The following is a 15,587-nucleotide window of genomic DNA, read 5'->3' on the forward strand; positions in this document are numbered from 1 at the left end:
GGAACAGCAGTGTAATAAGCTTCAGAAATACCAAAAGATTTTTAAAAGACCCAGTACTGAATGAGAAATATCATTTATTAAAACATCTTCTTGGAGTAAGTCTAAAAAGTGTTTCTTTAGTAACATCTGTACACTCATACCTCAGCAGGAAAACATTTAACAACATGTATGCACGTTACAGCACTTATTCACAGAACTACACAGAAGCACCTGGTATTTGTAATTGAAATCAGCTATGATGTAGTGTATTAAATCTAGAGTTTTCTTCAACACATTGTATTCCCTCATGCCGTATATGGCGGTATAATCATTACATTTATTTGAGAAATTTGTATTATATTTAGATATTCAACTGAGTAGAAATATTGTTTTTGACAGGTATGTGAGGATATTAAATGTTTTTACCATAAGTCTTTTAACCCATTCTCGGGTAAATAGCAGGCATTGTGAAAAGTCGTGCAATACATGTGGCAAATTCCAATTTTGCGTGCATATGATATGCCTTCCCGCTCATTTTATATGGTGCCTCTTTTCGTGCCGTTTTATGTATTGGTTCCATTGTCGCTTGGATTTGAGATTAAATTTGGGATTTGCTATACAAAACCATGGAGAAACCATATATATATATATATATATATATATATATATATATATATATATATATATATATATATATATATATATATATATATATATATATATATATATATATATATATATATATATATATGGTTTCTCCATGTTTTTGTCTATTTTTAAATATTTGAATTAAGGTTTGGAATAGGATGTCATTTTATGTAATAAAAGTTGTTTCTAATCCCAAAACCAAGGGCAATGGTAAAAAAAGAAAAAAAATTGAGAAACCAATACATAAAACGACACGAAAAGATGTGGCGTATAAAGTGAACGGGAAAGACTGGCATATCATATGCACGCAAAACTGGAATTTGGCGTATGTATTGCATGACTTTTCACACTGCATGCTATTTATAAGCACTTCATGAGAATGTGCTGTGCCTGTTAAATGCTTTATTCCGATTGGTTAAGAAATGTTCCACAGGTATAAATTATTTTTCTGTAAAATGCACACAAATCAAATGTCTTAAAATAACTACTAGAGCAATGTCTGTGGTAACTGCGATTTAAGATGAATAATTACCTCCTTTGAATTATCTGAAAATATACCATCTTGGGTGTGCATTATTTTGGAATAATTTAACAGCCCGTCGTCAATTAATTCCTTACTGTACGTATTGGGTGAAATATTCTGATGAACTATACAGTTAAACAGGTGATCACCGAGTATAAACGACGGGACAGGAACATAGAGATCTCATCTTCAGGTTTAACAGAAGTGTTAAATTCAGTCAGCGGTACAAGTGAGGCGGATTGAGACATGAAGAGGATGAACGTACTGCTGCAGACAGCGTAGGTGTGATCACTATCAAAGAGGGTCTAAATTTAGACATGTTCTTCTTTTAATGAGAGCTTTTTCTGCACATATTCAGAAAAAAATGAAGCATATCACCTGGCACTGAAACAGGATTGTGATATTTGCAATCTCATTTTGTTATTTATGAAAAGACTCTCAAACAAGTAGCTGAGGAAATCCTAACGCCATCATAATGCATAAATGTTCACTGTAAATGTAAATGATTCAGGCCCAAAATACTAAACACCCTACCACACAAAGTGTTTGAACTTGGGCACCACATAGCAGGGTATCAGTGCTAGATCTGAGAGTCCAGCCATGGACACATGGATGCACTAACAACATGCAGGTGCTAAGCTATGACAGGCCTTATAAACGAAGACTAAATGTTTAAATTAAATGCAGTAGTCAATAAGGAACATCTTGAGGCGGTAAAAAGCTTGGCTGTGAACCAGCTATAAAAAGATTTACAATAGCCCAGTCTAGAGGTTATTAACGCATGCATGGATAACAGTTTCTGCATCTTTAACATTAAATGAGGGGTGTAAACTAAACTTATTATGCATTTGGAGGAAGCAAGATTTAACAATCTGGCTGATATATGATTCAAACCATAACTTAGACTCAAACAGTACTTCCAGATTTGTTGAGGGCTGAATCCGGACACCATTATATATTAATACAGATGATAAGAAGAGTTCTGCAATTTAGGCCCAACTAGCAGAATTTTGTCTGTTCTTTGAAGGCCAGGAACAATGGAAGGGAGTGGACAAGCTTAGTTGGGTTGAAAAGTGATTTTTTTATATCATTAGCATATTTTGAAAATTGAGATCATGACATATCTGATGATTGGTAGCACATTAAATAGAAATAGAAGCGGACCAAGTACAGATCCCTGAGGTACAACCCTGGAGACAGTGATTGTATACTTGTCTCGACTAAGAAATCGCTGTCTCTCTCATAGATATGATTCTAACCACTGAAGAGCAGTACCAGTGATACCTATAGCAGATAGAAGAGAAATAATTCTGAATGGCAAACCGTATTAAACACTACAATTAGTTTTAGCACCTGTATCAGAAGCCAGAAGGAGGCTATTAATCAACTTTTAAAGAGCTGTTTTTGTACTCTGTAAGGGACAAAAACAGACAGAAAGGGTTCATGTTATGTGTCTCTAAATGAGACTGCAATTGTGGTGCAACTACTGTACCTTTTCAAAAAAAAAAAAATTGATACAGAAGTGATAATCTGTGACACCTCATTCTCAATCTTTTTTTAGCATCCCATTAACCAAAGGACAAAATTAATTGATTAATAAATAAAAAATGCTCCAGTGAAATGTTTTAAATAAAGTAAACAGGTCTATTGTAAATGCGTCTTACTCTCTGCTTGAATAGATGTACTGTTTGAATTAGATGTATTAAGTGAATGTAATATAAATTTATGAAGTGTATGAAGGGTGCATGATCTCTGAACGCCAATGTTGACATTGGAAATCACCTAAACAAACACTCCCCTGCCCTAATAGAATCTCGACCTTCTTTTGATAGACATACGCAACCCAGGCAATGATGTCGGTTAGTAGACACGCCCCTTACTGCTGATTGGCTACAAGTGTGTTTTGGTACTCGGCCCCGACTCCCTTTTCCAAAGTGTTTTTCAAAAATCATGCACCCCGCCTTTAAGACATCAGGACATTTCTTCTCGAAACATATTTTGCTCCAGCCATGGAATTCCATCTGTTTCCAATCTTAACAGGCAAGTCATATTTTCCATGTTGATAGCACAACAGTGGGAGACATTTTTCCTTTGACAAATGTTTAAAGCTTAACATCATATAAATATACAGACAGCTGGAGAGAGTTCTAACACTGTGTCTACATACCAGGATATGATCATTAGACATTTTTTCACAGCAGAACGTAAAGTGGGTAATCTATAAGAAAAACAGAAAATGAGAGAAGCAGAATTAAACTCAAATGGATTACAGCTGTGTGAAATGAAATCATACTGTATTAAGAAAACACTGTAAACATAAAATAAATTTTACATCAATGCTTACAGTAAGAAACACTTCATAATAAGATTTTATTTGTATAAAATAGAAATAAACAATATTTCCAATCAATAATAATAATCAAGCGTTAATTTGTTATGAGTTAATGCACAATGAACAAACATGACAAAAGATCAATTTTATTTACATTAATTTACATTAACAAAGATGAATAAATGTATTAAAAAGATGTTGATCATTTTTAGTTCAAGTTAGCAAATTAATTACTAATGTTAATAAATTCAACTTTACTGTAAAGATACTGTAAAATATGTTAAGAAGGAATTAATTACTTTAAATCATAAAGAGCCATTATTTATCACCACACATAGATATTAATATTGGAAATTCCTAGATATACTATATATACAAGCCCATATTTCTTAATTTGCACATTTTTTATAAGATTAGGCGGTAAAGATAATTGTGTTTGACTTATCTTACTATCTCATCCACCAGGCTGATACTCCCTCTGATAAAAGCAGTCACTGATGGATTCATCTTTTAATTAAATTTCAAATATTTGGATGCTCTTTATTAAAATTCATTTTCCTGAAACATTGTCATGTGTGTGTGTTCAGACAATGTGAATCACATACAGACAGGGGTTAAAGAAGAGCTTCAGATGAATCATCCACCATGGACAGAGAAACTGAAAGGGATAAAAAAAACAGCAGATAACATTTCTTATCTAAATGAATTACTATATCCTAAACATTTTAGATGTAGAGCAAATATATCAAATAATAAATGTCAGATCTTGTTATTAAAGAGCATTTTAACATTAGCAACAGATGCTGTGATGATGAAAAAGGTCATATTTTACACAAAAACCCATTATGAATGTTCTGAAATCATTTATTATGTATGATAATTGTTCCGATAATAAAGGCCGTCAGCACATATTTTTAAATGGCACCGGCAGTCGTTCAGAACATTAACATTTAGCCTGCATGGTCTCCATGGTTACACAGATGCTTGTTGCTATGACACTGAGGAAGTAAAACAAGTTCACACAGAGGAAACATGATTAGAGAAGAGCTCTCAAACATTCCAGCTTTCTCCTGCGGCTATCTGCTAACTACACAACTAGACAGTAAGCATTTCTTCTCCTCATAGATAAGTTAACCAAAAGTAAATAACAGAATAATAAGCATGAACTCATCTGATATGTAACTACTGTTGGACGGTAAATGGATAGAAACACGTAACACCTGTTTATGTCTGATGTGATTTAAATCTGCATGCATGATGATTCTCAGATATAAATCTACAACTCTACATAATTCAGTTCTTCAAGTCTGCATGACTATTAAGAGTAACAGCACAGTCTGAGAATCATAGCCAGATACTGAAATGTGTTTATTAGATAGTACAGCATAAACAGTTTACATACCCATACTTTGATTTTCATGATCTGTCTGCATCTACTATCACCCAGACTGACGTCTGAAAAGATATAAATACATGTTTAGTTATGCTTAATATATTAAAAGTGTTTAGATCATGCAAAATTTAGATTAACACAAATGACACGAGTTATCATCTCCAACGTAAATCTATTTTCTTGGACTACAACAAACACCGGATTACAGGCAACAGTTTGTGACGTGGAGAAGACCGACATTATCATAATTCCTCCTGCTTAGGACTCACAGCCTATAATACCTGCTGGCATTGGATTGTGACCGAATCTTTCAAACATGGCAAGGAGCGTCGAATTTCCGGCTTACGTCAGAGGTATTCAGCCAAATACAATGTACAGATTAGCTGGCCAATCAGGGACACAGAGCTTTTCAAATCCATGCGTTTCATGTAAGAAAGGAAAATCTGGAGCTACAAAAATGTATGGTATGTGGAAATTATTATTTTTTTTAAACCATAAACCACGCAAACACATTGTATTATACCAAATACGCAAAATCACATTGTTTTTTAGCAATGAAATAGGTGCACTTTAACAGATATCAGCCTAACCATAACTGTGTTTTGCAAATCATACACATTCAAATGATATGTTCAATTAAAACTTTCATGAAATGTTATCATATGGACTCTACAGAGAATAAACTGCTATCTATCACAAAAACTGACAACTGCTTTTATCATTACATTCTCTTAAATGGAAATGAATAAAAAGCAAAACATCAAAGATCTTCGTTTAAATAGTGCTATAAAAAAATAACATTTTAAACGGCACACCACTTTCTAAGGACTTTTATCCAATTTAAGGTAAAATTCAAGACTGAAATCACATCCATCACTTTAGAAATGAAAGGTCAGGTCAGATAAATTGCATTGTGGGATACAGTACACACAACACTAAAAAAAAAGATTAATTCAATTTACTAATTTTTTTAAGATAAGTGGTTGCAATCAATTTATTTAAGCTACATTTAAACAAAGGTTTTTTATTTTATTTTATTTTATTTTTCTACATTTTTTTTGCAAATTGATTGCAACCACTTACCTTAAAAAAATTAAATTAAATGAATTATTTTTTTCTGTGAATGTGCTGTTTTACGGTACTTGAAATGTATTAACCAGGAATTATAACTTTGTCTTAAACAAATTAAATTAAAATTGCATTTTTTTCCTTAAATATTCAAGCAGTAAAACATTGTCATTTTAATCATCAGGTTTCTTTTTATTTGCTGTAAATGGATTACAGTGAATATTAATATCAATGAGCTGAACTTCCACACAAATCATTCCTTATTTACACACTTTTATATTAATTTTCACAAACAACCTCAAAGTTTCAAAACAATCTGTTCAATGTTGGTTCGTATGAACCCAAAGATGAAATGATACAGCTGAAAACAGCCTTCAGTATAATATTGTTTACACTTGATGTTATATAAATGAATGCACACCATAATATGAGCATAACATTTTCTACAGTCAAATAATTCAACTGAAAATTATGTGAAGCTCTTCACCACCTGTAGACCTCATAAACACTTTAAATGTTTTGTAGTTAGTATTTGTATCATGATAACACATTTCTCCTAATATGGTAAAAACAAAGTTTGGGGTCACACTATTCTGCATTATTTTACAAGTAAGTAAACATGGCTCTCACAGTATTTATGCCTTGAGTAGCTTTAACCTTTCCACTTCTTTAACATCGTCATACAAAGGAAAGATTTGTGTGACTGCTAGTGTGAATCTAATCTAATCTGCCCTTAAAGGAATACTCCACTTTCATAAAAATAATAAAAATCTGATAATTTACTCACCCTCATGTCATCCAAGATGTTCATGTTTGTCTTTGTTCAGTCGAAACATTTTTTGAGGAAAACATTCCAAGATGTTTGCCTCAGTTGGGAGCGTTTAGAGCCCTTTGAAGCTGCATTGAAACTGTAAACTGTTGAGGTCCACTAAAGTCCACTAAATTGGAATATTTTCCTTAATTTCTTTTTGACTGAACAAAAAAAGACAAACATCTTGGAAGACATGGGGGTGAGTAAATTATCAGTATTTTTATATAAAAAAGTGGAATAATCTTTTAAACTCCAGCCTGTGTGTATAAGAATACACAACATAAACACACACAGTGTCATATTGTAGTAGGATACAGTGATGAATGAATCGCATGACAGAGGAACAGTGTGTTTATTTCTCCATCTGCTTCTGATGATGAATGTTTTTAATGTCTCAGGAGACATTTACTCTCTCTAATTTCATTGCATAGCGCCTTAAGATGCTTTTACTTCTGTTCAGATGCACTAAATATGACAGAAATGTAATGGGTAGAGTGAAACATTTGCAGTTGGTGTAGCAGAAATAATTTACATTATGATTTTACGATTTAACTTCTTAAAAGGACTTAGTACCATTACTTTACAAAGAAGAGTAGATGCAACATTTCTATGATCTATATGCATCATTATGTAAATTCGCTAGAAATAAGCATCAAGAAATCAGAATTTTACAAAGTTCAAAATGAGGGAAACCCAGTTAATGCTGTATGTCTGATTACACTGACAAAAACTACTAGAATATAGTGTATAGTTGTGTCTCTCCAGTGATGTGTCCAGCAAACAAAAACCCAAAGAAGTCCCAAAAAATGCATTGAAATAATCGGTTAAATTGTTCTCTGATATCTACATAGAAGGTATGTGACATAATTCAATGCAAAAATGATCCAGAGATGGTTTTACATGTCTATTTACAACCCTAGGATTTGCATTTAGAATAAAATGGTCTATCACTACCTTATTTGGAAGGATCATGAATAATAATGTTGAGCTCTGCTCTGATTGGCTGTTTCTCATAGCAGCTCATTTTAGTAGCTCTGAGTCTGTGTGTAAACAGACCTTATGTTTAAGTCTGTATCAGACGAAAATACAGATTTTGAGGAATAAATAATTGTTTGGAGATTGTTATAGGACGTTTCTGAGTGGTAAGTTTGTGTTTTTTCAGTATGGACCTGCAAAACGTAACTGTAATGTCAATAGTAGAACTTTAGCCTAAACGCTAGCATATAGCATTAACAGCAGTCACAACTTTGTTTTTAGCATTGTAAATTAATTATTAATAATTAATAATTCATAATTCATAATTAAATATGTAATGTAATGTTGGGTTTACATAATGTCACAGTTGGTGTTATGTTGAGTTTACCATAAATCCTTACCATGTACAGAACTCTTATTATTCATCTATGCCTAGATAAATACAGTTTTACAGTCTACCCCACCTTTAATAATAATAAAGATGCTTTAAAGGTTCTTCAAAGCGATGCCATAGACCAGGGTTCCTCAAATCCTCCCCGGGAGAGCCAGTGCCCTGCAGAGTTTAGCATCAACCCTGATCAAACACACCTATCTGTGATTTTCTAGTGATCATGAAGAAATTGATTAGCTTGCTCAGGTGCGTTTGATCAAGGTTAAAGCTAAACTCTGCAGAGCACAGGGTCTCCAGGGAAGAATTTGAGGAACTCTGCCATAGATGAACCATTTTTGGTTCCTCAAAGAACCAATTAGTCAAAGGTTCTTTAAAGAACAATTTCTTTCATTCCTTTTCATAATCTGAAGAACATTTTGTTGACGATAAAATGTTGACGGTTCTTTATGGAAGCATTAAGACAAAAAAGGTTCTTGTATGGCATCGTGAAGCATCTTTTTTTTAAGAGTGAACTGCAGATTAAATTTGCTATGAACTTGTCACATACAGTGTTCCTCGCAAAATCCATAGGTTAAAAAGTGCATACAGTTTCTCTGAATGTACTCCAGTGCAGTGGCATCTGTTTAGCACCTGATTGAGAAAAGGTACTGTCACGAAAAACTCTTAAAATATACATTCTCCCCCTCTGTAATAATGAAAGGGCACATGATGCAATTATAATAACCAGTTTACATAATATAAGTGCACACAGATTTATTTATAACAGATGGAGCAGAAAAGTCGCCAAAATCTGTGACCATGATCATCTAATGATGTCCAATGCCGCCTCTGCAAACCAATATCTTCAGCGTTCTCATTCTAACATCATGTGTTGTGTATATTTCATATATTATAAAGGATCACGAAGAGTCCCTTCATACCCTGACTTCATTTTTGTCTTTGTTGAGCTCAGAGTTCATTGCAGGCAGATGTCTCAGTGGTTTTAAACATCAGTATGGAGTTATAGATTTTCAAAGCAGGTCCCAGTTTAATGCTGAGGATCTTCACCAGGTCTACTTGTGTTAGTAACAAGAATGCCTCTCCATCAATTTGCTAAAACAAAAAAAAGAAATGAACTTTTTATATAAACAAGACTTTTGCACAAAATACAAATAAATTTAAGCACAATGTTATTATAACAGTCAAGAGTAGCATCATGTACTTCAGATGGTAATTATGTGTAAACTACACAAGCAGGAGAAAACTTGGTTCAGCCTGTAAATCGCAACCAAATTGATTTTTGTATCCTGAGATACCTTCATCATCTTGTCCCACAATTCTATGCTTGTGTGTACACGGGCAGTTTGATTGGTCGAGCCTGGTCAAGTTCGAAAAAATCAAATGGTGGCCAAGAAAGCGTCTGGAAACCCGAAACATTTTATATCGAATATTTTAAATGCTGCTTATACTTTATGCCCGGAAAATAACGGGAAACAAGCCTACATTATTAAAATACCAATAGAGTTTGGTATTTTATTTTTTATTTTATTACACAACACAATATAACATATTTATCATGAGGCAGCGAGGCAACAAGTCAGCTGCCTAAGGTTTTGGACCCGGCCCTAGTCTTGACACAGGATCATGAAAGGCCCATGTTTTGTGTGGTAGGACGTGGCCTTGATTGTTTTCACTAGGCCATGTGCTTCCTTGTCTCATCTCCTGGCCCCACCCCCTCGTTTCCTCCTTATTTACCTTGTTATTGTTTCATGACTATCACCTGTTGCCCTCTTGATTTTCTCCCTTGTGTTTGCTGTCTTGTGTTGATTCATTTTGATGCACATCCTTGTCAAATCTAGTGAGTCTTTTGTTAATATAGTAAAGTCTTAGTGAAGTGTTTTTTGCCAACTTTATTGTACAGTTTTATGTTAAGTAGTTTAGTGTAGTCCTTGTCTTAGTTTAGTGTAGTCCTTTATATTTATTATGTGTCATTGTTATTGCCTTGTTTTACCCCCTTGTGGGTTCTCTGCTTTGTGTTTTTGTATTCAATAATCCTTGTTTGTGCACATCCTAGCCTACATCTGAATTCAGTCTCTCTCTCCACTGGAGAATCCTGACACTGTCTTTATTATACACACATAACAAACATATATAACACTGACTGTAATCCCCCATCCTTCTGCAAAAAAACTACTGCATTTATATGAAGGAAAGAAAGGTAACTTTACATAGTTCACAAAATTAATTTAACATTAAAAACAGTTATGCAACAGACAGAAATTAACAGACTAAACAAGACAGTAGAGGGAGACATAGAGAGAGAGAGAAATCCCATTCACACAGCACTTTGGTCCCATATTTTTCCGTAAAATTGTCAAGAAAGGCTTCTGTGAGAACACAAACACATCCCGTAAATGTTCTGGGATCGCATACGTCAGTGGTTCTCAAACTTTTTCAGTGTGCGGCCCCCCTTTTGTACGGTGCATTCCTTTGTGGCCCCCCAAAGAAAATTTACGACAAATTTGTTCTAAAAGGTAACATTTTAATTAAACAAAACACATTAAATTATACAAAGTAGTGCTGTTGGCTAGTAGCCTTATTTTTTAAGGTTTAATTACACAGAATTCATGATAAATTAATGTATTTTATAAAATGTCATAAAACTGGGGCCCCCCGGCATCATTTCGCGGCCCCAGTAAAGAGAACCTATTAAAATTGCCATAACATTCATGAAAAGCATCTGTGTGAACAAAAGACTAAAACAATGCCGTAAGGGGCAGGGGCGTGCCATATTGAGGACGCGCGGGTCATTGCAACATGAAGTTATGGTTCAGCTCTTTGACGCAGGGATTTAAATGCAGATCAACATTAACGACGAGAAATGTCAGCTAACTGGACTAAAGCAGAGATCACAGAGCTCCTCACTATCAGTGCTAAAGTTTAAATCATTCAACAGCATGACAGAACAATGCATCACACGCTCATATGAGCTTATCATAAACTACTGAACAAACTTCAGACACTGTGGAAAAAACGCTTAGGTTACTCACGTAACCCCGGTTCCCTGAAATAACGGGAACGAAGCATTGCGTCAGTTAGCTGACGCTATGGGGGAAACTCCTGTTTACTCCGTGACTGAAGCCTATTGGTTAACGTCTGTACAAAGTACAGACCAATGACGTTTGAACCCGCGCGCGGGAGGAACGCGTCCCTATATAAGCGCGGTTCAATCGTCAGCAGCTCATTATTATTCGACTGAAGCGCGCAGCCGAATAACACTCGCTGCGTAGACGTTTGTAGCACGGCAAGAGACGCAATGCTTCGTTCCCGTTATTTCAGGGAACCGGGGTTACGTGAGTAACCTAAGCGTTCCCTTTCAATACGGTTCACTTCGCATTGCGTCAGTTAGCTGACGCTATGGGGGAACGTAATCCCATCACGCCGTGCATACACAACGTACTGAAGTGCCTTACCAGAGAGACACTGCGTGTGGCCCTATACCCGGCATATTCACAGCTTTAAAAGCAAATGTGTAAGCACCATATAAATTGTTGACGCGCACACGGTGGGGTTTTAAACGCACCGGGGGCACATAACATAGCACAAGACGGCGAGGTACGCGCCGCGGCTGTGCGAGATAAGTAAATTCAGAGTCACGTTGGTGAGCTCGCTGAGCGCACCGTGGTGTACACATAAAACGCATGAGCGTGCATGATTGAGCCGAGAGAACCTGCGCTCGTAGGGCAGGGACGTCTAAGCTGTACAATCTGACAACGTAGACGGCGAAGACCAGCCGGCCGCGTAGCAGATATTAAATATAGATATAGATACCCCTGTAGACCAAGTTCATGAAGAAGCCAAACTCGCACAGAGTGGGCTCTATATAGGACATAGCTCATAGAGGGGCGTGAGCCAGTGCGATGGTTTCAACGATCCATCTAAATAACCACTGTTAGCAACAGACATACGTAGTGAGTGATCTGCGAAGCTCACGAACGGCCGATCTGACTATAATATGCGGCAGAACGGTTCGTAGCGTGGGATTATACAGATACCACAATAGTGTGAACCCCGGTGCACCCTCGAGCGCATCGGGATGCATATAGGTAGTATTATAGTGCACAGATCGGTGAGCTTTCCAAGCGCGCCGTAAATGTGTATTGACTATAAATTGCACGGGCACAGGTGAACACTTGAATACATCGTGAATGCATATAGATGAATCAGAGTGTTATAATGCACAGGCCGGCAAGATTCTCGAGCGCGCCGTCATGTGTTCTGATAATAAATTGTGCGCACACGGGTGAACTCTTCAGTGCACCGTGAATGCGTATAGATAAATCAGTGCACACAACGCGCCGTGAATGTGTACAGATATGATTGATGAACGTAACGGTGGGCACCCAACGCACCGTGAACGTACACAGATGAACAACAATGTATGTGTCACAAAGCATAACACAGCTGTGTATACAGGTGAGCTTTCCCAAGCGCATCTTATTGTATACCAAAATGTTATAGCGTGTACATGTGAGCTTCTCTAAGCGCACGGTGGACGCATATAATTAAAACCCATATCGTGCATACAGGTGAGCTAATGGGCGCACCTTTAATGCAACAAACCTCAGTAGTGCGCGAAGCAGGGATGTCGAAGCTGTAAACTGACAACGTGGACGGCGGGGACCAGCCGGCCGTGTCACAATTGTCAAATGAGAAACCTCTAAGACCATGCCCATGCTCTAAGACAAGTGAGCATAATTGTCACGGGAGGTGATAACGTCAACGATCCATAAATAGCCTGTATTGACAGGTGCTCTAGTGAGTGATCTGTGACGCAGATAAACAGCTGATCGTCTGATGTACGTCAGACGTATGTGTCATACAGGACCTTGGACAGTTCCAGAGCGCTGTGCCTCGGGCACCGTCCGCATCTGAGAAATGACAGGCTTATGAATAAAGTGAATGGCCAGCCGTAAAAGCATGGTTCGCTGTTACCGCCGCCGTCCGCATCTGAGAGATGACAGGCTTGTGAATTAAATGAATGGTCGGTCGTAAAAGCGTGGTTCGCTGTTATCACGGCCACATAGATATAGGTAGGGGAGAGAGCCGCCGTGCCTCTGTAGTGAGGAGAAAAGTGTTCCCCCGGCGATTCGCGGGGGGTTTTTACTTTCAAATGTCACTAGACAGAATGGATCAGACTTTGCATAAGGACGCCTCGTGAAAGGGGTCCTAGCAGCTTGTGTCAATGTGTCATAAGGCACGTAATGTAGGTCGTGTCCCACGGATGCCATCTCCGCACGCCCATCGTAATGGGTTAATATTGGTAGTTTAAGCATGAGATGCGTATCACTCTGATTGAACATAGCTTATAAAGCGATGCAATGGGTTTATAAAGGAGATGACTCGTCAGCTTGTTCAGGGGGCGAGATCTCAGTCTGGTTCGGTAAATAATGAAACCACCGTAGATTGCCCGACCGCATTATCACAATAACACGGTCGAGAGTGCTGCAGTGCTAAATCATCCTCATAATGTACCGTATTCACAGTACAAGGTGATTTATATGAGACAAACGGCGTTCCACGCGCCGAAGGCTGATTGCCGTCGTAAAGCGTGTTCAACCCACAGCAAATGCTGGGCTAGCTCGTAATGACAGCACTTCATGCAGCCGTGTGTAACTTAAGCAAGCTTCCCGGCCGTCAGCTCGGGGCGGGACCTTTGCTTAGTCAAACTGAAGTGGACTTATGAACAGAATGCCACGATATTCAGCTCTCTGAGGCTCGTTAGAGGGGTACGTGTGCCCGTCTTAAACGAGATGCCGCGCGCGTCTGACTGTGCGCGCGCTTTAAGCTTTGAAACTTATTGTGGCGGGTAGCAAGCTCACTTGAGGTTGATATTACCCTTAATATCTCCGAGTATTGGAGCGGAGGTGTGAGCGTCTTCGGATCCGCTAATATAAATCAGCTATATGGCCGAAAAACGTCATAAACCGCTTGGCTGTAAGCCTTTGAGTGGCCGTCCGGAGAGGGCGCGATTCAAACGCTTGGAGCCATGCAAAAGTCTGAGGCTGTCCTTCCTCTAGGAAGAGAGAATAACAGCCGTAAGACCGTGCTCGTTTGCGCCATCAGCATCGTAGCGGAGAAACTGAGGTGGGCTGCGAGCGAATTTGGCAGAAAGGTGTTAGAGACACCGTACAGTCGTGGGGTGTCAATACACAGTATATGGCCAAACCGGGGTCTTTTCGGCTAGCGTCGATAGAATTATGGACAGCGGACCGTGTGTGCGTATTACTGATTGCTTGTCAGTAAGGCGATAAAGTGTTTAGAGACACCGTACAACCGTGGGTGTCAATACACAGTATAGTAAGCACGGAAATTACTCTTTTTAGAGGAATTAAATACCGTTCGCCACTATAGTGAGGTCGCATAACCGACAGTATTACACAGTATGTTTGGATAAACAGCACACAGAAAACATTACAGGGCAGTCCAGCCGAGGCGCGACATAACCCCTTTTCTCCCAGACAGTTTCGTTCTCTGTTGATGCAGCTGTGCTGCGGAGACCAGAGCTCAGCCGTTCAGGTGCACAAGCCTCAGTAGTGACGGTGACCGAACGGCTCACGGAGCAGAGCAGTATGTCTAGGTGGTTTAATGTCAGACTGAACCCATCGCAGAGAGGAAGTCTGCCGTGAGGCCCGCGGTTTTGCCGTTTATTAAAAGGGCAGAAAAACCGGGTATATATATAAGAATGTACCAATATTCAGCGCACTGATATAGGACGGGACTGAATAAAGGGAGGTATTCGGGCCTCAGTATATTATAAACAAATTCGTTCTGCCTCTGATTCCGTCTAAACCAGAGAGAAATTACCAGGCAGACGAAAAATGAGCTATCTGAAGTGAGATCGGCTCAGGCCAGTAAAGCTCTATAATAATGCTGCGTTCCAGGCAACCCGTAACCCGTAACTCACGAGTTCAAAACCACGCCTCACGACTCTGAACTGGGAGTACATCGATCTAGTACGAGTTCACGGGTGGGAAGTCACGGGTTTGACTGCCGTTCCAGTGCACTTTCACCGGTAGAAGGTTGTAAAAACACGAGTTACGGGCTGCCTGGAACGCATAAGGTCGTGAGTCGTGGTTTTGAAGTCGTAACTCACGGGTTTAAAAACCTGCCTGGAACGCACCATAAGTGTTTTAGCGCTCCAATAGAGGCGTGTCCGCCTTATCGAGCAGACGAATGAGATCGTGCCGCTCCAGGAGGGGAGGGGCATGAAGCTCTCTTATAATGAGTGTTCTTGGTGCTCCAATAGCGGCGAATCGGCCCTATCGAGCAGACGAATGAGATCGCGCCGCTCCAGAGGGGAGGGGCATGAAGCTCTGTAATCGTTGAACACTGGACAGCTGCATTTAGAGGCAGCGAGCCGTAATACCGCGTGCTAGCTAAGCCGTTAAGAGACCTCACCACTGTGGGGAAAGGAGCGAGGGACTC

At 38.5% G+C, this 15,587-nt stretch overlaps 1 protein-coding gene across 3 annotated transcripts in view; it reads right to left on the reverse strand.

The window, feature by feature from the left end:
• Positions 1 to 6,120: 6,120 nt before the first annotated feature.
• The window catches only part of l3mbtl3 (L3MBTL histone methyl-lysine binding protein 3), a 72,852-nt gene continuing 63,385 nt past the window's right edge, over positions 6,121 to 15,587 (reverse strand). For 2 of the 3 annotated variants that reach the window (XM_065268974.1, XM_065268973.1), the window contains exon 21: positions 6,121 to 9,212. In XM_065268974.1, coding sequence (XP_065125046.1) covers positions 9,069 to 9,212 — 144 coding nt within the window. In that variant the 3' untranslated portion in view covers positions 6,121 to 9,068. The remainder of the gene's footprint in view (positions 9,213 to 15,587) is intronic. The other variant, XM_065268975.1, reaches the window with a different exon arrangement.

The sequence above is a fragment of the Paramisgurnus dabryanus genome, chromosome 12 (genome assembly GCF_030506205.2).
Source record: "Paramisgurnus dabryanus chromosome 12, PD_genome_1.1, whole genome shotgun sequence".
Taxonomy (NCBI): Eukaryota; Metazoa; Chordata; class Actinopteri; order Cypriniformes; family Cobitidae; genus Paramisgurnus; species Paramisgurnus dabryanus.